Source organism: Pomacea canaliculata, linkage group LG10 (assembly GCF_003073045.1).
Source record: "Pomacea canaliculata isolate SZHN2017 linkage group LG10, ASM307304v1, whole genome shotgun sequence".
Taxonomy (NCBI): Eukaryota; Metazoa; Mollusca; class Gastropoda; order Architaenioglossa; family Ampullariidae; genus Pomacea; species Pomacea canaliculata.
The window spans coordinates 18561416-18588186 of record NC_037599.1 but is presented as its reverse complement, the minus strand read 5'-3'; the positions used below and the strand labels follow the sequence as shown (position 1 = coordinate 18588186).

The window sequence follows — 26771 nt, the reverse complement described above, 5'->3', positions numbered from 1 at the left end:
GTTAGAGAGATGACAGGACTCTAAGAAGCCTATGCATTATGAGCTAAAATAGGCTGGATAAATGATTCACACACTACAGATGAGATTGCCAAGCAATAATCTGTTCACATACACTGCACATTATAAAGTATCTTTTTTTTTTTTTAGTTTTGTTTTTGGGTGGTTTTTTTTTTTTTTTGTTTTACCAAAAAGTTTCCAACTGGGGCACAGCCATAGTGTTAACAGTGTTGACAATAAATAAAGCTTTCTCTGTACAGGCATGCTCCTACATGTATACTCCCTGGCACAGCCCTGTGTGCATGCAATTGTTAACATGCTGTGTGCATCACTAGAGCATGATAACATGCACATCTGTATGCCAGTATTAACACACTATCAAAAGGCAATCTGCACACTGATGCATTATCGCAGATGCTGTGTGTTAAACTCTTGAATTAATAAACATTTCTTGTCATGTTTATCACATTATATTAAAAACAATCCCATATGCACAGGCACAAACATAGAAACTCCATATTGAGAAAATTATTCAGTCAAGAAGAACCTTCACAATAATGACATTCATTCAAACTTCAAATATACATAGTCCTAATCCCAATAATCATATCCTCATAACCCAGCATAAGAGTCTTGCACAAGCAAATGACCATAAAACCTGTTATTTCCTTCAAAAGAGAAAATGGATGGTGATGGTATCACATATGTACTTCTTAAGCACAAAAGTTAAAGATTGTTTTTAATGTACTGATCTTTGAACACTAATCTCTTATTGGGTTTGGTCCTTAATGTCACAGTCAGGCATGCTCTGATTGTTCATAGTATTACATTTTGTGTGAACTGAAATAAGTTACATTTCATTTTCTACTTCACAGAAATTTTAATTTAAGTACTATTTTCTCTTCAAATGAATAATAATAGTGTTTATATGGCTTTTTTTTCACCTTTCTTTTCTCCTTTGACAAGTGAACTCTCTGCTTCAATTTAACAATCAATCAGCTAATAAGACTTAAACTGGCATGCAGTCCTTTTTATACTGCAAGCATAGGTCGAGCAAAATCTGCAAACCAGAGATGAGACCTCAAGGTCTGTCCAGTTAGGAACCATGTAGGCATCAAGATTGCCAGTCTTTGTGATGTAGGTTTGGCCCCAGAAGGATAGATAAGAATGACCTTAAGAGCACTACAGATTTTTGTTTAATCTTCTTCATTAATAAATGGAGTATATTTTAGTAAATCCGATACATTTTTGTACAACAATGCTTTAATAAATGCAAGCCTATACATAATGTTCCCATCAAGTTTTGTATAAAAATTTGTCCAAAATTTGTGTGAAATAGATGACAAATGCTGTGTATAATTATGTAACATTGTGTATAATCATGGGGGGGGAGGGGATAAGGAGTTTAAATTAAAAAGCAAGAATACAGCTAGCATCTTGAAATTCCACAGCTTCAAAACGCAGTCAAGATATGGGTATGGCTACATGAAAAGTAGCTGAAATATGCATACACTGATGGACGCTATTAGTTAAAAACTACTTGTAAATGGAGGCTATGTTTCAGGGGCTCTATTGTTTATGCTAACAGCTGTTTCATTTGTTTCTCAAGTACTGAAAAAAGAATTACTTTGCCTCTCCTCCCAGACAGAAGAATTTTAATGATGCTACTCTAAAAGAAGGGTAAGTAAATCCTTTCAGCAGCATCAAGAAATTATTACTCTTGCAGTCTTCAATGTTAAAACTGCTTAAGTCCTCTCAAACAAGTTTCAGGAAGGAAGAAAACACAATATATCATAGTGTAGCACTTTCACCACATCAATAAAACACCACACAAAATGTCAACACAATTTACATCAACAAGTACCAGTAAATATTTCTACATTGGAATAGTCTGTGCTCTGTTGCTACTTGATACACAATATGGATACCTTTAACTGTTCAAGCTCACAGGTGAAGATTTGAAGGAAACCTTAGTGGTGGGTTATTTGTGGCTTAATCATGGGTAACAAGAAATTGAATTTGTTCATTTTTCATGTTCATAGAGCATTGGTGCTATCACATACATGACACGGTCATGATATATAAAAAAAATAAGGCAGCCACAAACACCACACAGCTAATGACCAACACATCACATAAACTGCGAGACTCTTCGCTGTGAGAAATGCACAAACTCTGCACAGCTAAAGACCAACATTTCACACAAACTGTGAGATTTTGCTGCATGGAAGCACATAAACTCTTTACAGTAAATGACTAAATATGCAGTTTGGAATGGAAAATATTCTACAGTTTCATGTGCCAGTGATTTGAAATAAACAAATGATGTAAATGGTATACACAGCTGACTACTACTCACTTGCTGTCCTGTTCAGCTGTTGGCGTTGTAATCTTGTATATGCAGATAATGATTCACCCATGCAACATCTTACCCTTAAACACACGATCACATGTTAACTGGCAGTTATAGAGTCTCAATCTATCTTATAGTTGACAATAAATATAATAGTTTATAAAATTACAAAATTTACTTTCTTTCCATAGATAAATAACATGTAATGTAATATAAATTACATTATATAAAGGTACTTGATGGCGAGAAAAAAACATAGGTCCCTGACTGAGGTGCCACAAACTGGCCATATTGTAATGGATAATCGGAAAAATCCCTGATGAGTGGCAGTTGGAAGCAAGCACCACGAGATCAAACGGAAGGATGTTGAACAGCATCTGTCCCTATAAACCACATAAATAAGATGCAGAGTTCCGGCCTATTATAATTGTCATTGGAGTCTTGCATTCCCACAAAATGTCTCTACTGCCTCTTCCATCTCCTGCAACAGAATATATATATATGATAACAAAAACTAGTCTTTGCAAATTGAAATTGCTAAAATGCTTATTTATTCTTTCTGCATGGCTAACAGTTACAAAGAACATCACACCACAAGTCTGCTTTTTGACTTGTATGTACTTGCTGGAAGCACTTTATCTCAGACAAAATTGTTCCAACATGGCGAGCTAAACAGATGTGAGATCTAGAGATGAAAGCCAAAGGTGTGAATTTGACTGCTGAGTGAAATGTATCATGTTCATAATCACTGTAAGATCTGAAGATGATGACAATAATAATAAAGTTCACTTATAAATCAACATATCCCAGCCATATGGGCAAACTTGTTGCACTTAAATTATGATAACCACATTAAACAATGACAAAACAAGAACAAAGAAACAACTGAGCAGCACGATATTCAGTAAAAGGAGATCACTGCACACACACCTCTCTCTCTCTCTTGACATATATATATTTTAAAAGCAAGATACATTCTCAGGAAATCTTCAGAAAATCAATGTTTGTGTGATACTTCATGTTTAATAGTAGGAGATAATGAGTGCAAAAGATATGAGGTTCGTATATTTGAAAAGTAATGAAACAGATTATATCCAGGACCTTTTCACTATTACCTGAACTAATTGTGTTTTGTCATGTTGATGACGATGGCGGAAAATGATGCGGCTCAAGATGCTGTACAGTTGTAGCAGCTTCTCCACAGTACAGTGATGAGTCTGCCGCACGGTGTATTCTAGAAGTTGTGACAACCTGTCTTTGTCGATTCTGATGCTGGGCATAACCGCCTCCAAGGCATGAAAGGCACTCTGCTGTATAGCTGTCTGTGTGCGTGACCGGGTGCGGGCACATGCAAGGCCTAGAGAATAAAAATTCCAAACCATGCCATGTACTTTTCAGTATGGAATACGGCGAGAGCCATTTACTGATTTTCTTTTGGTTTCTTTTAAATGTTATTTATGCACCCTCATAGACTTGTGCCTTCCAGTTAGCCTGGCTTATGATAATCTTGACGTATGAAAATTTCATAATGCATATCCACACATGACCACTGAACTACAAACTGTTTCTTTGTGGCATGTGAGAACTACATCATCAAATTTATATCTAAGTGTTTTTAACTCTGAAAACTGCAACAAAAGCTACCTGCTGTTGACTTGTCAGCAGAGTTCTCTTCTCCATGGTCAGGAGTTTCTTGTCTTGTCTGCCAAAGAAGCAACATGTTCTTATCCATCTGCTCAAAATGCTTAGCATTCAACAAATTATTAGTTCTAGATGGACAGGTGGAAAAATAGCATAAATCTTTTGAAAATGTTTGCATGAAGAGAAAAATAAAAATCAAAAAAAGATCTGTGCTAATAAGATGAATCCTGATGTTTCAAAAGTTGAGTTACACATGAACACATAATTCTTACGATATATGAGGCAACCATGTGGATACACAGAAATGGCAAATGGGAAAAAAATGACATAGTCCATTGTCTTGTCTTTCTCTTTGTTTTACTCATATTTTGAAAATTTTTTTGTACTTGAGTACAATTACATTAATTTTTAATCATTTTCAGTATTTCTTAACTGATAAAATAACTTTTAATGTCTTCAGTGGCATTTTATGACAAGTGAGGTTCAAGATTATTTATTCAAAATCAAGGGACTTGTATAATGAGAGCTATATTTTTGGGGGGTACAAAATAAACAACTGAAATACTGTAAAAGACACTCACGACAGATCCAGTGTTGTTGTTGTTATTGTGCTCTATGCTGTCACGGGAGTCACCATTGCTATCAAGAGAACTGCCAACTCCACTGTCTGTGGACACAGCATTCAGGTCTACTTCCAGCTTCTTAGCTGCTGCTGGCCTCTGGCTTGCTGCAGGGTTGCTGCCTTCACTGGAGTTAGCTGCAGAAGTGGATGCAGGTTGCATGGTCTGCATCATGCAAGAATCATGGCTCTGTGTGCATGAGATTGAAGGAAGGTGATTCTGAACTGGGGTACCAAATGCTGCGGGAGAAGAGCTGCTTCCAGCACAATTGCTTCGACGTGTGAGGCTCTGCATTGAGTTCTGTTTCAAGGCGATTACAGCTGAGTTATTGGCATTCTCAGGGGCCTGAGGCAATTGTTCATGCTCAATGTGTTCAACTCTCTCCTCCTGCCTATTCTGTTCATGGCAAGGATTTACTGTTCCTTCAGATTCATCTGCCGAAACTACATCTACGTCTGACCCAGGACTGTGGGAATCTTTCTGTGAGAATGCAGAATGGGTACGTCGACGACGCCTTGTGGCCAACCAAGGGCACTTTTTGCGCATGTTCATTTTCTTTATCATAGAAGAGGACACAGGTCGTGTTTCACAATGCGCTTTGAATGAATTTTTCTCTGTATGACTGGAATTAGATGGCTTGGCTGAAAGCACACTAGAGACTTTTTCAGAGCTGGAAGGCTCTTCTTCTGTGTCCAAAGAATCTTCTTGTGTCTGGTGCTCCATGCCCACTCTGTACATGTGTGTTTCTCCTCCATCTACATCCATGGCTGAAGTCTTACCGAGCAGACTCTTCTCCAGTTGTGCTGACTTCTCAACCAAGTCGAGTGGAACAACATTGTCAACGTCAAGTCCTCTCACACGACGACTGTACCGTGAACCCTCTGGTACCTGCAAGATGTGGCTTGGGTTTTTGGATGCTGAGGTAGAAGAATCGTTAGTCGACAGTGTAAGAGGACATGTGTGACAAAAAGCTGGTACCATGCCTGATGAATCTACACCTGAAAAATAATGTTTGTATCCTTGAACATAACTATGTTAGTTGACATGAATATGAAAAGATGAAAGCCACATGAGAACTTGCTTCTTTTATATATGGCTATTAAAAAAATGTTTATACTTTTTAGAAAACACACTACAGTAAGACTGATATTGTATTTGATGTCAGTAAAATACAGTGTAAAAATCAGGACAGAGGATATATTCAAACCTCTACGTTTTCTGGATTGAGTAATTTCCTGACAGATCTTTTCAAAATCGGGATCCAGCTCTGCTTTTAAGAGGGCTTCAGCAGTATCCCGTAAAGCACAAGCACGGTGACGAATTGCCCGATCTGCATAAAAACAAACTTTCATGAATTAAAATAAAGATGCACCCACAATTTTTGTCAAGCAAATGGAAGACATAGCTTGGTGGGGAGTATTATTGGCATAAATGAACTGATAATACAACAACCACTTCTACTTGCACATAAGCTGCTAAGACTTGCCTTGCTCGTAGACACAACACTCACCTGTAGGCCCTTTGTCAGGGTTGTACTCAAGTGCATTGCTGCAGATGAGGTAGATATCATCCATAAAAGCAGAAGCTGTGGAATATTTGTGTAAATCTATCTTGCTCATCATCATAGAAAGGTCCATGGGATTCTTGATGATGTCATAATAATCTGGCACCTGAAGGCATTAAGGAGGTAACTTACTTTAAATATTACTGCTCTTATCTCAAGGGTTTGTATGAGCCATTATAAAAAGCTTGTTTAGTTATCAGCTATACAACTGTTTTAATTTTTAATCAGGCCCTGCTCAGCATTACAAATGCAACATAGTTATCATACTTAAAATATGAACTGACAATGTTCTAAATACGCTGATTTGTTTACTCATTATGCACCTGTCCTTACAAAAGAAATGAAGTGAGGAAAAAGAGAGGAAAAAAAGAATTTCCGTGGTAAGCTAACTAAGGCTGTGCATGCATACATGTAGTGAAAATACCAAAAGATGAATTGCACATCACACATTTTGCGCATCAGTGTAGAGGGAGACAAAAAATTTAATATTAAAGAAACTTTAATCTTAGCAATTAAGTATGTTCAGTTAAAAAATATGGCTGGCACCCCTGCTGTTACTCATGTCTTCTGTTTTTCTTTCAATGGCAAATGCCTAAATTTTTGTTGCTTTATTTTGATTTGTTAAAATACTATTAATACCTTATTTTATGTTATGCTAATATATAGCTGAGCAGTCACTATCCAAGCCATTTTCCATAATGAGGTAAATTCAAAAACAAGATACAATTGTACTCACATCTTCAACATCAACAGGCTTTGTGAAGATGAGAAATTTTTTTTCACGCCCCAATTTTGACAGGATGTCACGAAGAAAGATTCGAAGTTCTCGCAAGGTGTCTTCTTCTTGTTCCAAAAGTCTGCACTCTTCGCGTTCTGTCAACTTGCGTGGTTCTGGTGGAGCTGCCTTGGGCAGCACTTGCAGAATACACTGGGCTGCAACAAAAGGATCAATAGGCAAGACTTGTAAACGTGATAATTTTTTTAACTCAGGATGGAGTAACATCGCATTTTGGATAAAAGAAACATAGTGCAACATGATACAAATTCCTACCCCTAAGAAAAGTCATTACAGAAAAAAATTTATTTAAAGAAAAATAGAGGAAAAACAAGCTCAGGACCATCTTAAACAAAGACCGTGAAATACCAGTTTTGCCTGTATGCTGTTGGTTTTTTTTACAAATCACACATATGTTCCTAAGTGGAAATAAAAAAAAATTAATGGCCAAGTTAATTTTAACCATTAATAATAGTAGACTCTTAATTCCACAGTATAATTCAGTTGCAATCCTAATTGGGAAAATAATGTAAGGTTGAAAACTTACAATCCTACCAACATGCAAAAAGGCCAAGATTTTTTAAAACTATAACAATGGCAGACCAACACATGCTGGATCATTCAAATACCTGCCGGTATTCACATGTGCTTTAATGGCAACAAAACACAAAAGGCAGCGTGCAAGCCTTGAAAACATTCAACATTGTTGTCCTTTGCTTCATGCAGGAATCAATGCTGCTGAAAACAGTGCTACCTCTGGATTGGGGCAAAATGGGTGCTGCCTGCAGACTTGGACTGGCAATGCTGTAGGTGTTTTCTTTCAGGCTGTTCACTGGTTTATAACACGGCCAATGCACTGCATTGGGAATTGCACAGGTCAGAGAAGCCTTGTCAATATCATATTCGATCTCTGATGTCAACTCTTGAGACTTGGATAACATGACACCATGAGAAGCAGACTGATTGAAATTTAAGGAGTCCCCCCGATAGGACTTCCCTTGCTGTGACCTAGTTTTGGAGACAAGCACTTTGCTAAAAAACAATCTTTTCTGGTGATAAGATTGCTTTGCTCCCGAGGAATGATTTGCTTTCGAACCTCGCATTTTCTTGACTCCACATAACTTACTTTTGCTGACACCTTGATAATAATCTACTGGTAAGGCATGCTTCCTGTTCAAACACTTCTGCTGTCTGCTGCCAGGGGTATGAGGCAGCTTAAGTCCACTGTGATGTTCGTTAATTAAAATCTTATTTTGGTTCATGGTCAAAGATTGTTTTGGTGGACTTCTTGCAGATTTTGCAGCACTCTCCAAAATTGGTTGATGATTATTACGTTTTTGTGAGTCAGGCTCTCTAGAGGTTCCTGGCTTGCTGTATTTTGGTGCATTGTTGGCACGTTCAATGGAAACATTGGTGCATGATCCCCTGAAAGTGTCCTGTTTATAATCAATAACTCTCAAGGAGTCATGATTTTTGTGGCCAAAGAATAAGTTCAACTGTTTTGAAGAAACAGGCACCTCAGCTGAAGGAGTGCTGACTGTTCTGCCTATACAACCTTGAACTTCATTTATTCCAGTTTTAATTGGAGGAAATATATGAAGGTTTCCTGGCACAGTTACCTGCATTTCTGAAAGAGCAGAATAATCTCTCCCGAAAATAAAACAGACCCACTTTAGCACGAGATTGATCGTGGTATTAAATATATTTTATCCAGCCATCCAACTGGTACTTGCACAAAAATTCAAACGAGTACACATTTACAAATGCCACTATTTATAAAATTATACAAACTGAATGATTAATCTTTGCTATTTTGATAAGATCAGAGACAATAGAAAAGCAATAATGAGCGGTATAGATTCACAAAACTATGACAAGTATTAGATGAGAGATATGTAAGAAAACAAATAATGCAATAGTCTTTTTGATATTTAAAGGATTATCCTATTTTTAAAAAAAATGCAGATTTCTAAGTACAAAGTACAGAAAACAGGTGATCAGTGTATTTTACATCTGCTCCATAAGTACAAAGTTTCAGTTAGAGCTGTTTCTAACAGGAAATGCATTAGAGGAAAAAGAAAGGAATCCCATGCTTACCAGCCTGCTTGTGAGTGGGTGGTGGCCGAAGGGGATGTAGCAAAATGAGGTCAGAAAAGTACTGATTGCGTTCTTCGGATGTCACAACTTCAGCCTCCACCACTTGTCCACCTGCCTTGTTGAAGAGCATCTTCAGCTGCAATGATGCACACACAAAGTGCATAAGCAAAGGTCACATACAGCCACTAGACAGATGCCATATGCAGAGAAAGAACAGAGTGCCTGAGATGAGAGCTGAACGCAGGACCTTCACTGTATTTGTGAAAGGCGCTAACCATTGCGCCACCAGATCACCCAAACTTAACAGAGGACATAGCAATACAAATTACAATGCTAGTCTATACAACTTTTTCTCCTCCTTAAAAAATAGTAAAGGTTTTTTTTGCTGACAATTGCAAAACCACTTATATTCCCTTCCTCACCCACTATTTTAGTATACTTAAATGCACACATGTATGCACTTCCATACACACAACAGACCTGCTCATCTAAAAGACTGTATGGCAGTTCACTGGTGGCAAACAGCAGGACTGGTGTGGAAGGCTGCATATTGTGCACCAGACTAAGGAAGGTGGAGCGAAGAGTATCAGACACTACAGCCCACAGTTCATTAATTGATGGCATGTAGATAATGCTAGGTGCTGTTCGCTGAGCTTCATAAAATATCTGAAAATGATTCATCTTTCAATTTTCAGTGCTCTTCATTTACTAAGAAACCAAGAGATGAGTTTTTCTATTCCTATTCTGAAAAGAGAAGAACAACAAGTAAATATTTCATAAACAAAGATCATCTTGGGCTAGCTGTAGCTGGGATACTCTTTCTGCAGAGGCTTTAATTAAATGGTGTGTAATATAGACTACTAAGACATGCTTCAGTCCACAAAAATCAGGTAGTAACTGACAAGGGGTCTTAGTAGGGAAAACAACCAGTCTGCTTGCATTCCATAAACCATGACTTTAAATACCCGTAATTCAAGTTCCATGTCTGATAAATGTTGAAAATAGGCTCTTAAGCCATATCATAGTACTTCAAACTAAATCATCAACAACCATGCACCCACATTCGCACATAACAGACACGCTCACCTCTACAACATGCACTCACTTATACACTCATACAAGTAAATTACAGACACATATTATGCATGCTCATGGTCAGGAGAGGGTCACGATAAAGTCATCATTCTGAAAAGATGCATCTTAAGTTTAGACTTACAGGAACGTGTGCAAGTACACACCCACCCATCTACTCACCCTCCCAGCCACAAATATAAGTGCACAGCACACATGCACAAAAAGCCTTAACTTTATCCTGATATACTGAAATGTCAATATCAATGGGGTCTAAGCATCTTCTTCTGATCAGCAGCTGGATTTGCAGTTATTTTGAAAATTTTGTGCTATCTACCATTCAAGAGAAGGAACTGCTATACTTGAAAGTGAAACAAAGTAAATTCTCTATAGTTATATACCTTGAAATGTATTTCTTATTTGACAAGCACAATTCTGAGTTCAACTCTTTCACAGGCATGTACACTCACATTAGCACAAGCCTCTTCAGGCATTTTGGCTGTGGCAGCAAAAATGGCAGCCGAACACAAGGTATACACAGGCAGATGCTCCATGAAATGAAGGGCAGCTGGTGCCAGGTGAACTGTCTGTCCCTGGCCACTCTCCCCCGACACCAGCATGCGTGGTCGATACAAGATTGGGAACCGGCTCATAGCACTGTAAAATCCCATATAAGCATGAATATTTTCAGTCTGCTATCTGTTACATCTTGATTAAGCTTATGCATATAGTAAGCACCTACACAGGATCAATAAATAATAAAGAAAAAGATTGCTTATGACAACACAAAATTGTAAATACTTACGAGGAGAACTTGATGAAAGATGGTTCAGAAGAAAGATCACTAGCTGCAGTTTTATGTGAAAAAGCATGATTCTTATTGTGAGGCATAAATATTGATGGAGCGTTCTCTTCCTCATCGCTGCTTAATTCTTGGTAAGCTAATTTTTCTTGACTATCCTCTTCACAGCTGGAACCTGCTTAAAATACATTATCCAGAAGAAGAAACCTTGTAAGTTGAAATTATCTAGTATTATGAAATTCATCTACTTAAAAAAAATAGGTCCCTACAAATATCAAGCACAAATAAAAGATGGACCAAGAAAATGTACAGTTCAGGATTTGCTGAAAATTTTTCTTGCATTTCATAAACTGACACACTGGGGAGGTAGCTGTAATAGAGATGATGTTTATATAGTGTAATATATCCATGAAATCTTTTTAGGTCGGCTCTAAGGTCTTAATAAGGTTTTACTGTATTAAAGGAATCTGGATCTTATAACGTATTTGTAAAGATATTTTCATTGAATCAAATTTTCATAGCCAAAACATAAAAGAAAAGCATTTTTTCATATTTAGTAAATAAAACAAATGTCCAATACCTTGAGGCAAGTCCAATAATTCTACCTTCCTCTTGAATCTGGCATAAGGAAACTGAATTGCCAAGGCCGAAGACAAAGTGCACAGTGCTCGTTGCAGTAAAGGTCTCATAGAAGGTTCAAGTGCCACGGCAGGGTTAAGCACAGTTCGTTGAGCTGCCGGCACTATGTTGACTAAGGCCCGTGCAAAGTCACGAGCAGTCAGTGTAATAGCCCCCACATCAAGCTGAAGCTTCTCAAATGTAGTATAAATCTGTGGATAATGCCTCCGCAATGCATTCTGAGTTGCATCCGTGACCAAACACTTGATGTCTGCTCCGCTGTAACCTACAAAGTGAAATATTACAACACTAGGATAAGGAAAAGGAAAAGGAAAAGAAATATAATTCAGTCATGTTTACCATGACCACTTGGGTGACACCTTTCAATAAAGGCAACTAAATAGGAAATACTTCTGCACAGATGTCTTTTTTTTTTTTTGGCATAGTTTTGAAAAGGACAGTGTGTTGCTGACTTACTATATACCCATCTTAGAAAGACAGAGCAAATGAATATTAAGAAAAAAAAAATTCTTACCTGCACATTTTTCTGCCAGTTCTGATATAAACTCATCACGAAGGCTGGGCTTCCAGTTCCTTGTGTGGATTTTGAGAATCTTTTTTCGATCCTAGACAAGCAAAAGAAAGTAAATCTAGAGAAAAAATAAATAACAGACAACCAACAGATCAGTATTAACCATCTAGTGATACATCAAAAATCTATTTGCTCGGATATTTTTCTCTGCTTTCAGCCTGCTCCCTTACTGCAAAGCAAAATCAACTTCAAAATTTTTTTTTAAAACAAGGAAAAACAAAATCTTTAGCTGGAGTAGTATATATTCTCACCTCTAAATTTGGAAAGGGAAAGCGAAATTCCCTATCAAAACGTCCAGGACGACGAAAGGCAGGGTCGATTGCATCAATCCTGTTGGTGGCACCAATGACCACTATCTCACCTCGTGAATCAAGGCCATCCATTAAAGCCAACAGTGTTGACACAATGGAATTGTGGATCTGATCTTGTCGACTAGACCTGACAGGTGCTAAGCCATCAATTTCATCAAAGAAGATGATGGATGGTCGCATTTCATATGCCTGCACAAGAATAAAAATTGCACAAAATAAAACAAAAAATAAAAATAAATAAATGGCATCATAAACAAATTTTCTCACACACAAACATAAATACAAAAGCACACAAACCCCTACACAGAATGCTTGTCCAACCCACACACACACACACAAAAAACAAAATTCCCTACCTTGTCAAACAAAAGTCGTAGCTGGCGCTCAGCTTCCCCAACCCACTTGCTCAGACAGTCAGCACCTTTGCGCATGAAGAATGCCACCCGCTGCCCGCCTAGACTGCATTCATTAGCTAGAGCTCTAGCAACTAGGGTCTTGCCAGTTCCTGAGAAAAAAACCCCCCAAAAACAAAATGACAAAATGGCATATTTTTGGATCTTTCAAGTCAGGCAGACAATCTCAATTTAACAATTTGACCTGACAAACATTAAAATAATGACAAGAAAGGGATCACCTGGTGGTCCATAGAAGAGAACTCCACGAGATGGCTCCACTTTGAATCGTTCGTAGAACTCAGGATACAGTAGTGGAAATACAATCATTTCTTTAAGAGCCATCAGATGCTGTTTGAGACCACCTATACTATCAAAATTCACCTGGAGGAAAAAACACACGCCAGAAATTTTGTTTTCACCATAATAATTTCAATCCACCTTCTTCTCAAATAGCATGGTGGTGGGTAAAAAAGAACCACCAAAAATAATTCTCACAGTTCATTGCACTTATTTCACCTAGAATTCTGATGGGATTGGCGAAGAACAAATACTCATTATTTACACAGTTCTTTCCCCATATCATCAAAGGCAAGATCAAGACATATATACAAGAACATACATAATGTTACATGAGTAGATATTTTAGGATGCAAGTACTAACATGTGCAAACACAAAAGAATATTGCGTTAGTAATTACTATCCTTTGAAAAAAGTGGGGAAAAGTGTCACTTACAGAAGTGTCAATTTCCATAGGATCTACATCTGCTGAACTTGCTCCTGCTCGAAGGCGATCCTTCATCACTGCCGAAGTTCCAACTGTATCATTTGGGAAGTTCAATGGCATAATTCTGGAAAGTAATAAGACTAAATATAATTTAAGGATCAATATCTACTAATTTAACTGCTGTGAAAAATTCCCAGAAAGACAAGGAAGTGCAGAGGAGCACTCGAAGAGAAAAAAGAAATTTTGTAGAATACCTAGTTAAGCCACAGGAAGGCAAGATGTGAACAGGAAAATATCAGCAAAAATCAGGCAGAATTTAGAGACCTTTCAAACTAAGTTTCTGATGACAATTTTCAAGAATGAAACCAGAGGCACCACCCAAAATAGCCCTTCACTGGATGGCTGCTGGCAAGAGAAGTCATGGTCATCCAAAAGAAACATGGCAAAGGCAAAAAGAGAGCTAAAGGATCAGAAACTGTCCTGGAACAGCATGGCTGAACTTGCTGCTGACAGACAAAAATGGAGGCCTCTAGTGGATGCCTTATGTACCACCTTAGGTACGAAATAAATGAGTGATCTAAAAAACAGTCTGTGTGAAATTCTATCACTTGGCAAAAGTATGATTTTGTCACTTGTGTTGTAAAATCAAATACAAGGCTTTACACTGTTTATTGTTAACAAAGATTTGCTTCTAGAATCTAGAACTGCCCAAAGACATCACTTTAACAGGAAAATTGCATGCTTTTCTTCAAGTTTACCAAACTGTAAATCTGCACTCACTTCAACTTGTCTGAGGTAACCATTCAAAGTGTATTTATGGCAATTAAGCTCTGACTTAGCACTTTTGAAGCCAGCAACACAGGATTTATTGCTTGCTTAAGCTAGCAGTATTTTGGTTTTATTTCAACATTGTACAAAAGCTCAGCCAGACTTTCATTTCTCCCCTATGCAATTCTTGCATATTTTAAAGTAATATCTGATGCACTAACACAGCATTATCAGATTCTGCTATTTTGAAATTGTCCACGAAGGACATCTTTACCAAATTACCTTACAAAGGATAAATGGGAGGGAGGGAGGGAGAAAATGTGTACAGGTATGTACAAAGACAACATGAAAAAATGAAGAATTTCTACCTGTTCCTGGACTTAGCAATACTCTTGGCTTTTCTGCGGTTGAAGCGCTGTTCATCGGTTGTCTCAGTTCCACTGTCAGAGGAGTCAGATGTGGAAGTAGAGCTTCCATGAAATGTTTCCCGTTTTCTGTAAGAACAAGGACTGCTTGACAGGAGTTTACTATTTAGTTCATTTGTATTAAATATTATTAATAATTTTAATTAAATTATTAGTGTTTTTTAACATAAACTAAGTGATGGAACTGCTTTCAGGGTCTAAGCTGTTTGCTTCCAATCTTGCTTTATACCAGCCGTAGAAGTTCTGATTTGATGGTTGTGAAAAATATTTCTGTCCTAGCTCTTATAAGATCTGAAACCCAATACGTTTAATAATTTTATTTACCTAAACTTGGCATTTCTGTGAGCTGGAGAACGATATGTTGCATGTTTATTCAATCTTCTTGGAGGTGTTTCTCGAAACATTGACTGTTGCTTCGGTTTCTTCCTTATGCCCTCTGAAAGACAACATAGCTTACTCAAATTAATTATCAATCCATAGTAGTCTTAATCATAAATGTACATAATACAACATTAATGAAATTTTACACTATGATGAAAGATACAGATTCTAATACTAGAATAGAGGTAATACTAGTACGGGTGTGGCTAAAATTGACAGAACATAAATCATCCAAAATCTCCTTATAGATAGAACAAAAAATATATAAATAAATAGAATCCTGCAACTAAGTAACTTCTCGAGATCTTGGGAAGTCTAATACTTGAAGCTTGCCCATCCTGGTTAGCAACTAATCTATCACTCAGGACCAGCTGCCCAACTAGCTAACCCCAAAGCCAAGCATGAAAAATACTTGTCATCACCATCATCACTTTTCTATAAATGTAAATCCAAAGGAGAAGGCGACAAGTTAAAGTACTGGTGTCTGAGGTATGAGATACATATGCTAGTCAGCACAATACAAGTGTAGAGCAGTGTACTTATACAGCTGACCAAGTTGCTGAATGGATGCCTGACACCTTTAAAAGGGTTGGGGGAGGCAAGGCAGCAAGGTAAAGGAGATAGTAATAACAACAGTAAGATTTATATAGTGCATTTCCAAGCTTAATGTGTTTTACAGGATAAGCAGAAGGTAATGATGCAGTATGACAGAAACGGCAGCAAAATCAGGCAAACATATGCACACATGCACAGTGAACATCATCAAGAACAGGAAGGAATGCAGACAGGAGTAAGGTGGCGAAAATAACAGTCTTGATAAAATGATTACAGTATTTCCAAAAGAGGAAACAGGAGAGGTCCAAGGACTGTATATTATAGACATTTTCCCTTTCAGCTGAAAATATGAATGCACCAGGAATCATAGCATGTAGCTGTCTCACCTATAGCTGGTGCAATATACAGTTGTGTCCTGGGCTTGTGTTCCCTCAAAGAGTAGGATCGTCTTTGCTGAGCTTCATCTTCGGTGTCCTGTTTATCATCTCCTTCATCATTGGACCCATCTAGCAGAAAAAAGATCATTCATAAATAAAACAAGATATGGATACTAACCATTGTTTAATATTCTCATTCAAGCAGTATTTATTTTTGTTTATAGCAGATGATAAAAGGTTTTTGTATTTTGTGTGTATGTGCAGTCCCTTTGCACCCCCACCACCACCTAACCCTCACACACAAATCACAAACAGCTTATATCTTACCAGTATTTGATATTGAATTATTGCATTCATGGCCAACAGTCTTTTTGTTTCTTGCCCTTTTCACTCTGCTGTACATGTCTCCATATTCCTGAATGAAACAACATTGCTTACCAGGCTCATTACATAAATCAATAAAATACTTTAATGCATTCATACTATCTTTGTAAATATACTGCATAAGCAATCAGAGATAGAGGGACTTGTTTTGTAAAAACATTTGGACAAAAGCCTTAACTCCTAAGTCATTTTATTGCGTGCACACTAAACATTGTAATCTTTAGCCTAAAAAAAAGAAAAATAACAAAATCCAAACTACAAAAGAAGAAAGCGAACAATTGATCAGTTCACAAACACCTGTTCATCTTACAGATGTTCTGCCAGCAGAAGATCTTGTATTAAGCAATTATTAACAATCATACCAACATCTTTTAAACCAAAAGAATCATACTTCTACTATGAATGCATGCACATAAAACCAATTTTGTTTATGAAAAGAAATGATAAAAGCAAAATAAATGTTCTTCTGTCAAATTTAAATGGTGATATCATATAAGAGTACAGTGGAACCTCGGTTAACGAACTTAATCCGTTCTGGAAAGCTGTTCGTTATCCGAAATGTTCGTTATCCGAAACAATGTTTCCATAAGAAATAAAGGAAATAGATTTAATTGGTTCCCAGCCCCTGTTGACTCGCTAATATTTGAAAGTTACAGGCTATATAGGTATTTGTTTTAATGAGAACAGTTATAATGCAATATAAATGGAGTTAAATAAACATAAAAACATTAACGAAAGCATTTAAACATCAGAAAACTTGCCGTTTTGACGGCGTGGGTGGATGGAGGTGTGGGGAGGAATTACTGCTTGGATTCCCCCCTCCATGAGCACACGTGACATTATGAAATCGGGGGTGACTTCCCTTTTCTGTAGCTTTGAGGTTAAAGGAAAAACCTTGTCCAGTGTCTGTTCCTTCTTCCTTTTTTGTAAAACTCTTTGGTAATACGACATCACATATCCGACAGACGCATGCCACCTTCATACTTTGAAATCATTTCCTTTTTCAATTCATTTGTTGGCCGCTTCCTTGTCATTACCTCACTACTGTTAATTGCTCTTAATCTTCTTTGGAGCCATGATTGAGGATTGTCTTATTAAAATAAAGCACAAAAATCACTAAATAAGAAGGATGCTCACAGATAAGGAACAACCGATCGTAACTGAGTCTCGTGCACGAATGATGACATCTTGGTCGGTCACGTGAGGTTCACGTGGCTGTTCGTTATCCGAAATTTTGTTCGCTATCCGAGACAAATTTTTAACGAAATTTTTGTTCATTAACCGAAATATTCGCTATCCGAGGCGTTCACTAACCGAGGTTCCACTGTATCACTAATAGTTTTTCTAATAGAGTTGCAAAGTTGTAGCTAAAATAATCTAAGATAGCTTAATGGCCAAGATTCTACACACCCAAAAGGTATCCTACACTAAATAATAAAGTCAACAAATGTAACCTCATCTGGATTATCTGGTGGGTCACTAGGCCGTTGTCTTTTTCCCCTCTCATTTCCTCCAACATTACTGCTGTCCCCAGGTCCATGTGAGGTAATTTCTTCTGCCATAGGACGAAACCGGTAAGGTTTCTGGCGAAGGCGAGAACTACGTCGCAAGGCACAATTGTTCAAGTCTTCCTCCTCTTCATCATCATCCATGTCACTGCACAATTCACCATCTTCGCCATCCCCTTCAACCTGTAGGTTTAAATCATTAGAAGCTGAAATAATTGATAGCAATGTGTATGTATAACTGTAATAAAAATTCAGATGTGTCGACACATCTAGTCAGGATTCTAGTCTGCTTTTAATAACACTCCAAACCAATCTTTCATACCTAAATCTTGTCTTTTCCCATCTAGGTGTGATGCATTTTACTTTCCCAATACCTATATCACTATATTTTCTGTTACTTTCAAAAAGAATTTTATAACTCTACGATTATGTTCTATGATTTTGAATTCTTAACTTCATTTTCAACTTGAATATGAACTTCATATACCTGTATGTCTTTCCATGGGTGGGGGGCAGTTGAAATTAATCACAGAATGTCAAACCCATTCCCAATGCCCACCAAAAACCTTATTATTTACATTGTCACACTAGAGTCTCATTCCTACCTGTACCTGTGATAATTTTCTGGCTCTGCGTTGATGGGGGGAATCTTCATCTCCATCTTCTTCAGAAGTATGCTCAAGCTCACAAACATCATGTCTTCTTCGTCGTCTGCTGCCAGGCATTTGAAAAGGGGCTTCATTTACCACTCGTGCTCTCCTTCTTCTAGATGAGATCAGCAGTGCTGTATCTGAAGACAAATTTTCAAACAAAACAGTTCAATCCATTTTCTTACAAGCTAAACTGTAGATCAATTTACAAAATGCAGATGAGATGTCTACTTTTCAAAAGTTGGTATCTTGTAAAAAGAACGGAGTTGCTTATTCAGATTATATGAATTTGCATATCTCAATAAACCCCACAATCCAACCAACACAAAGCTTAGGAAAAGTTCAACAATCTTAACTCCATCAAACTCATAGGACTTAAGTAAACTTAGGTAAAACAAAAGAAATATAGAATGCCATGTCAACAGACTAAAAAAGTCTCCAAGAGTTTACATATCTTGGCAGTCTAGTAACAACAGATGGTGATACCAAAAAAGTGTGATAAACAGAGTCATCAAAGCAAATCAAGATTTTACATTTTCAGCCATGCTAAAAGAAATCTGGAAGTCTAAGACTTTAAAGCAAAATGCAAAATCACGAATCTACAGAAGCAATGTCCTTTTGGTCTTACTTTACAGAAGACATTAGCAAACATCAGGCAGAAACTAGAGATTTCAAAACCAAATGTCTGATGTAAATCTTCAAGATATTTTGGCCAAACATGATAACATAAATAATAAAGAAATCCTTAGAACCAGCTGCACAAATATGACAAACCATAATACGAAAAAAAGAAGATGGAGATAGGCTAGGGCATGTGTACAGAATGAAACCAGAGGCACCACTCATAAGAGACCTTTACTGGACAGCTGATGGTCAGCCAAAAGAAACATGGCACTGGTCAGCAGAGAAAACTAAAGGACCAAAAACTACTGGAACAACACAGCTTAACTTGCTTGAGAAACAAAAATGAAGGACTCTAATGGACGCCTTTTGTACTACCTAGGACTAAGCAAGTAAGTACTAATAATTATTTTTTTAAAAAAAAGCATTTAGTACAAAGGAGCTGATGTGCACCAGTTGAGTTAAGGCCATATATGTGCAAAGAAGTCAAATGAGTTATTGAGCTTACCATCATCTGAGGAATCCTCATATACATAATTATAAGCTCGTCTGAAACAAAATTAAAACCATATAAAGACAATTTTCAGTCAGGTCTTTTCTTTGGTCTATATGAAGCTGCTGTTGATTACAGCTTTTTTAAGAAGTACAAAGTCAATGCATATACTTTTATCTCTTATTACGGTATTCCGGAAGGGTTCGTGAACAATTTGTTTATAAACTGTTAGAAAAAAAAGCAGCAGATTTCTTTATAAATATTTACTTATATTATCAAATATCCAAAATACCTGGACTTTCAGTAATTTTTGACCAAAATTTTATGGATAACTACTATAGTTTGTCATAATGCTGCACCACATATTTATATAACACTTACAGTGCCAGAAGTAATTTTTCAAAATGTACAAGCAATAAATTACCTTGGTCCAACCCGAGGTCGTAATCTTGATTCCACAATCTTTTCTTCAAATATGGAGTGCTCTTCATGATAACCTATAGCACTGTGATCGCTTTCATTGCCCTGCCAAAAAAAAACAAACTTTTATCTGCTATGTCAAGCACAAAAGAAGGAATGCCAGTGTGCTATACCTAAAATGCTGTCTGTCAGCTACTTTGATGCTAGTTCTGTCATAGTGTCCTCGAATTTCTGGTGCTTGTATTTCTTATTTGTATGGTCAACTGTTGATTTGTTTGCACTCTTTCATGCCGAGCACTAACTGAGCTTGCCTCCACATTGGTAAATGCATCATACAAATTCAATTATTACAAGCATCATCATCATCTCTGATACACCTGTCTGCTCTTTAACTGTAGTAGACTGTAAGCAACACAGATGCAACAGTTATCTACCTGTTAATGTTCTAGATAAGAATTTAATATTCAAGACTTTGTCTAACTACAGGATATTGAAAGCCAAGGTGTGAGATCTTGATGCTAGCTCAACTTTCCTTAAAACCTATACTAGTAGGGGGGGACCACTGAAAAAAAATCATTAAAACGCAGTATTAATTTGCCATCCCTTTCAGCAGGGTGTTGAGGTCCACCTGTTTTAGTCACAGCTCCTGATGACTTACTTTGTGATGAGGGCAGTTCTATAGAATGTAGTATAGTCTGTTCTGCACACATTTGCCCACCTATGCCTGAGATAGCTATCTTCTTCAGATGAGCAGCCAGACCACAGTGCCAAGTGTGACATATTCTCTCTCAAGCTACCAAACTATGTCCCACTGATGACCCAGTCTGCTCTATCTCCTAGTAAGCTGCATGGTTAGCTGGGAGAGAAAGCTAGCTGCTTTCTATGGCCAAGTTTTTAATAAGCTCATTACCTGGGAGATTGGGAAGAAAGGTGTTTTACACTAAACCAGTAAGGCTACATTAGCCAAGCAGCAAGCTCTGCAAACAGGTGCCATATCCAGAGAAACTGAACCCAATCATCACTATACTGATGACAAGAACTTAACTATTGTGCCACTAGGCTGTGCTCTCATTATCTGGGAGGACAGCATGCACAGAAACCCACTGGGTAGCAGGTGCTTTTGCTGACAGTGTGGAAAGAAAAAAGTTTTGAATATGTGAGTTCAAATCTGTCGACCGCTGCCCTGTTGTTTGTGAAGCTGGAGAAGGGGAATACAACTTTATTTCTCCACAAGGGCAATTTCAGGGGCTATGGTTTGTTTGCTCCTTACCAGGATTTCTGCCTTGAAGGCTTTCCTTTTGAAGCTGTGACTGACACAAGTTCTTTGTGAATATGATGAAGATACCATTTTATGGATAAATCATCTGTGTAGACATGTGTCCAAATGCATGATGAGTATAAATCATCAATCATCACAAGGATGAGGGTTCTGACAGTTTTTGGAGACTGATACTTTGAAAATATACAATGACAGCTTCCATCTCTATGCCAATTCTCTAGTCAGATGTTGAAATCTGTGTAAGGCCCCACCTCACTGAAGATGTCTAACTTTACCATAATCTGAATGGTATCAAAATGGAATTTATTTCAAAGAAACAGAAATAACAATCACTTAAGTTCAATTATTTCTATTTTATAATGACATGCCCTTCACTAATTCAAATCCTTAATATGGTAAATGACTAGAAGCTGTGATATAATATTAGTGCAGGATTAATTCTCCTCTTCAAAATTCTTAAAAGAGTTAATATGTATGTTTTATGCTTCTAATGCAGCATAGTAACTTAGATTATTAATTCTCACTTTGTTTGTGTTTTCACCTGTTGGCATGTCTAGTTACCCTTTACAAATATTGGGGAGAAGCAATTAATTTAATGATTATTCTTCATGAATAGAACAATGTTTTACATGTGGTCCTTAGGGCATGTATCATTGCCATATATCTAGATGTCATGGTCTGCAAAAGTGGTACACTACAGCAGTTTCTTTTAATTGTAAACAGACTAAACAAATACACATATATCAGTGAGACATAGAGAGTGCGAGAGAAAATGAGAGTGAGATTTATAATAGAAATTAATATGATAATAAATCCTTAATTCCTTTTGCAATATTGTGCACCATTATGTAACTACTCCATCTCTTCTCTGTTTACAGTCCCAATATCCCTTCACGCCTTTATCCATAGCATTACGTTCCACTCTTGTACTTTATCATGTTGTTCAGTGTGCTTATATGTATCTCACTGTCCATTCTCTGTAACCTAATGTTCATTTATCATTACTGGTCACTGCAGAGTGTGACCTATCTTGGTTGTGATGCTGCACAATACAAGTACACATATTATTATTAATTAAAGGTGGTGGTTGAGACTGGGATACAAATATAGGCAAAGACAGAAAGAGTAATAACAAATGCTTGTATCCTATATATAATAATAATTATTATTCTCAACAGGGCCGCCGAGAGCCACCAGGGGCCCCATGGTCAAAGGACTCTCCAGGCCCCTGGGTGTTCCTTCCTCGCTGTGAAGGAGGCCCAGCCTTTATCAGTAGATTTTTCCCTTTTCTTTGTCTTTTAAAGAAAGAAGGAAAAAAATCCACCAACTAAAGCTGGGCCCCCTTCACAGCTGTGGGCCTGGGTACAGTAGGCCTCTTCTCGTAGGCCTGATTCTCAAAGCCCTATAGGGTGGTGAAATGAATAAAGAATCTTGAATCTTCTGTGTGCACATGCACAAAGCTGAGAAAGATTCAGTATGACAAACATTCAGTTTTGCAGTTAAACTGTTAAAAGTAAGACAAGTTTCTGATTTCAACCTAAAGCTTGGTCAAATACAACAAAATAAATCTTTAAAGGACAGAAGGGATATCTTATATGAAACTTTTTAAGATACAGTACAAAGTAGGTGTTCCTGACTGCATTTGTTGTTTTAGTATATTAACCTTAAGAATTAGTTGCCTATGTTAACTGACTGAATCATAATCTGAAAAAAATACAACGGTACAGATATAACTGGATGCAAATATATTCCAACATGAAATACTGTTGTGCAAGTAATCATGGGGTTTTAAAAAAAATTATTTACAAGGTGATAAGCATCTACAACCTAACATGCTGGATGCTTGCGTTACAGACAATGATGAGTCAACACAACACAGCAAACTCTAAAGTCTAATTAGGACCAGCTATACCATAGAGAGTAACAGGACGGTTGTACCATACCAGGATCAGAAAAGTTGGTTCCAGTTTTAAGGAAAAACCAACTCACAGTTAGGCATAAAGGTTCTAACAATAACAATAGCAATAACAACCGACTTTATTAATCCCAACGGGCAATTTAGATGGGAGCTGTGCCCTGTTTCCAAAATATATGTAAATGGGAAAAAAAACAACAAAAAAAACCCAAACACAACCACACACATGCACACCTACCCATCACACATACACACCGCTGATAGTTCATGTTATTGAGTAACTGGTCTGCGGATGGCACAAAAGATTTCAGATGCCTATTGCTTTTGCATACTGGCATGGCATAGCGTTTACCGGAGCTTAATAAAACAAATTCTCCCGCTAGCACATGTTCAGGTATGGACAGAATGCGGGAAGCTTTCCTAACTAGTTGTTGATTACAGAAGGAAGTCAAGTCCCTCTGTTTAATACCAATTATCTTGGAACAGATGTGGACAATGTTATTCAAACTGTTCCTATCATGGACAGATAGATTACGAAACCAGCATACAAATGAGAAGGATAAAAGACTCAATAAAAGAATGGTAAAAACGACGTAAAATTGCTCTGCTAACGGAGAAGCTATTTAACTTCCTCAAAAGGTACATTCTTTGCTGGTCACGTTTGACAATGTATTCAGTGTTTAGAGTTCATTTAAGCTGGCAATCAAAAACAGTTCCCAGGTACCTGAAAGAGGTAACAGTTTCAACAGGTTTGCTATGTATCACACTGGGAGCAACAAAATCATCTTTACTTGAAATGAAAAACGAGTGAAAAAATATAGTAACTAGTTGCCCTTTTATTATACTGTATGCACTAATGCAGTCTGCGTACAAGCATTTTGTACGGTTATGTGTGTAACACCCATGACATTTGGGCGGTCGGAGAATGTCATGTGTATTTACATAGTTATTTTGAGTTCTGGTTTGGGTGTGTTGTGGGCTGGAGGTGTGACGTCATAGATTGTGATGTCAAAATTAGGGTGACGACTAAAAAGGTGACGACAAAAAAGTGACGGGGAAAACGGACGACGTTAGAAGAAGACCGGGAGAGTAGACGAGCAAGAAAAAAATATTCTTTCCATCCAAAGAAGATGATTTTGACGAATTTGTGACCAATTCTCTCAAACATCGAGCCCACTACATGTGCTGTAGACTGTTTCACAATCGGTACACTAAAGCTATTTGCAATAGTGAAAGTATAATGATTAAAGAAACTGTTGGCATTTGTAATTTTTTTTTCATTGGCTTGGAAAATCTGTATCTATTCATAACGACACTAAATTTAAAAAGATCTTTAGGAAACAAAACGTTTCTAGCTATTACTATTAGCTTACATCAGGGGTATCTTTAGCTCACAGAGTAACTCCCCTTCACTGACCTACTAATGCCCTACACTAAGTACGTGAGGGGTAGTATGCGAATGCAAAACATTACTGCGATCTCTCACCAAGAATGACAAAAATTAGCAATCATAATATTAATTCTAACATTAAAGACTAATTCAAAACGATTATCAGTCTTCATCCTCCCATACCACAAAAAAAATTACTGTGCATGCGACAGAACTGTTTTTAGTGTTTCTGTTCTGTCGGCCATTGGGCGCCAATACCAAGAACAATGTAACACAAAATTGCAACTTACATCTGCATCAATGGCGTGGATCCTTGATTTTTTAGATCTCCTCTCATCTAAAGTAAGAAATCTAGGTGGTGTGTCGGTGGTGGTATCACCATTATGCCTAGTCCGCACCATCCTCTCACTCACAGCCTTTCTCGTTGAAGACGGTTTGCCCAACGTCTCAATCCGACCTCTTCACAGCTAGCGTGACACACATTCTAATCCACGGAAAGAAATGAGTTCATGAACTTTTTGTTACAATGTCTTCCCATGAGATAAAATTAACAGTTTAAACTAGGTAAAACAAGACATAATAATATGCTGTTTTTGTTTTTGTTTTTGTGTCTTCAGTACTTTAGACAAATAAAAGTAAAAGTATGTAACGATGTAGGTCACATACGTGTACGAACAGGGCGGGAAATGAGTTCGAAATGTACACATCATTTTGTCCACGCCAACTAACATAATTTAACTGCAATCTAGCTAATAATGTTTAGAGTAAAGTATAAATATTAAATATTTCATATACCGGTGTTGCAAAAACTGGCTTAAATAGCACATCTGTGTTTTTCTTTGTCTCTCTTACATGCAGGCGCTCTCCGGAAGTCCAGACTACTGATTTGTTTGGCAAAATAATGAGTATTATTAAACTACTATAAATTTATTTTCTCCACTACTTTCTCTTGGAATCTGACGTTGTCGTGACACACAAAAATGACTCTGGTATTTGATCTCACAGAATTTCTGAGCGACTGTTAATAACCACTTGAAAGGTCATGTAGTATGTAGTCCCAACACCCAAACCGCTGTCGTCTGCTTTTAATCTCGGCCAACTTGTTGGTCAAATGTGATGGCAGACGATATCACAAAAATTGCCCGACAGCGAAAGTAACTTACTTCCTTAAATCTTCTAAATCGCTCGAGAGCAGATACAGTAATTTAAATTTGTAATGGTGACAAAAAATGTAGGTTATTGTCATTTGTAAACCTATGCATGCTAATTTTTCACGTACGTGATTCGTTGCATGTTTTCGGTTAGGAGCTTCGTCTTCCGGTCACCGCTTATAATGTGTTTCTCCCTTCACCTCCCACCCTACATGCAGTCACTTTCCATTAACATACATCTATAGATAAATGATAGTAAGATTAAAATAAGGCTACTCTGTCTGTACACCGTCATTAGCTGGTTATTTTGTGGGTTTGAAGTGTGAAGCTAATTTTTTAAGCTCTTTTGTGAGCAGTATATCTGCTTTATAAATTGCTTGTTTAAAGGTAATCCGATGTCTTCATTGATGATCAGAAATCTTTGTAACGTAAGATCACACATATTTAGTATTTATGATGAAATTCACAACAGGAACACCATTCGTCTCATCAATTATGCGGTAATGTAAACAGAAACAGTGTGAATCCATATGCAATTCATTTTCTTCATATAGACATATCGTCTTTCGATAATTATTTTTTAGTCACAGCAACATTGACGGCATTTGAAGCTAAGTTGTTACAATCTGAATAATTTTCGAAGGCCTTCGATTAGTAAGAAGGTGTATTTGAGCAAAACAAAATAAATGCATCTTTTGATTTTGTTGAAATCATTATTACTTTTACTAGATATATATAATTTATTTGGAAATTTTAAAAAAAAATTGATGAAGAGTTGCAGGGGCAATATTCAAATAACGACAGATTTCTTCGATTGCATCTAGGTTAAAGCAATTAGTTTTAATTTGTAGTAAGTTGTCAGAAAGATGTATTATATAGTCACTGCAAGTCTG

General features: G+C 37.2%; 1 protein-coding gene across 5 annotated transcripts; it reads right to left on the bottom strand.

Annotated features, from left to right (window-relative positions):
- Positions 1–125: 125 nt before the first annotated feature.
- On the bottom strand, positions 126–25211 carry LOC112574359 (ATPase family AAA domain-containing protein 2-like). 5 transcript variants are annotated; one of them, XM_025255378.1, is made up of 27 exons: positions 25018–25211; positions 20148–20248; positions 19739–19779; positions 18565–18749; positions 17906–18142; positions 16395–16482; positions 16077–16196; positions 15079–15190; positions 14698–14838; positions 13571–13685; positions 13076–13217; positions 12798–12946; positions 12382–12630; positions 12074–12164; positions 11501–11824; positions 10924–11098; positions 10589–10775; positions 9528–9713; positions 9048–9183; positions 7705–8577; positions 6912–7108; positions 6122–6281; positions 5819–5941; positions 4573–5609; positions 3995–4052; positions 3466–3707; positions 126–2831 (listed from the first exon to the last, which is right to left on the bottom strand). In XM_025255378.1, exons 1-27 carry the CDS (start codon positions 25126–25128, stop codon positions 2781–2783), a joined length of 5631 nt encoding a protein of 1876 aa, XP_025111163.1. In that variant the 5' UTR covers positions 25129–25211; the 3' UTR covers positions 126–2780. The 5 variants fall into 5 exon arrangements, with proteins under 5 accessions (XP_025111163.1, XP_025111164.1, XP_025111166.1 ...); XM_025255379.1 differs by having other exon boundaries at positions 10924–11095; XM_025255381.1 differs by having other exon boundaries at positions 14698–14823.
- Between the last annotated feature and the right edge of the window lie 1560 nt (positions 25212–26771).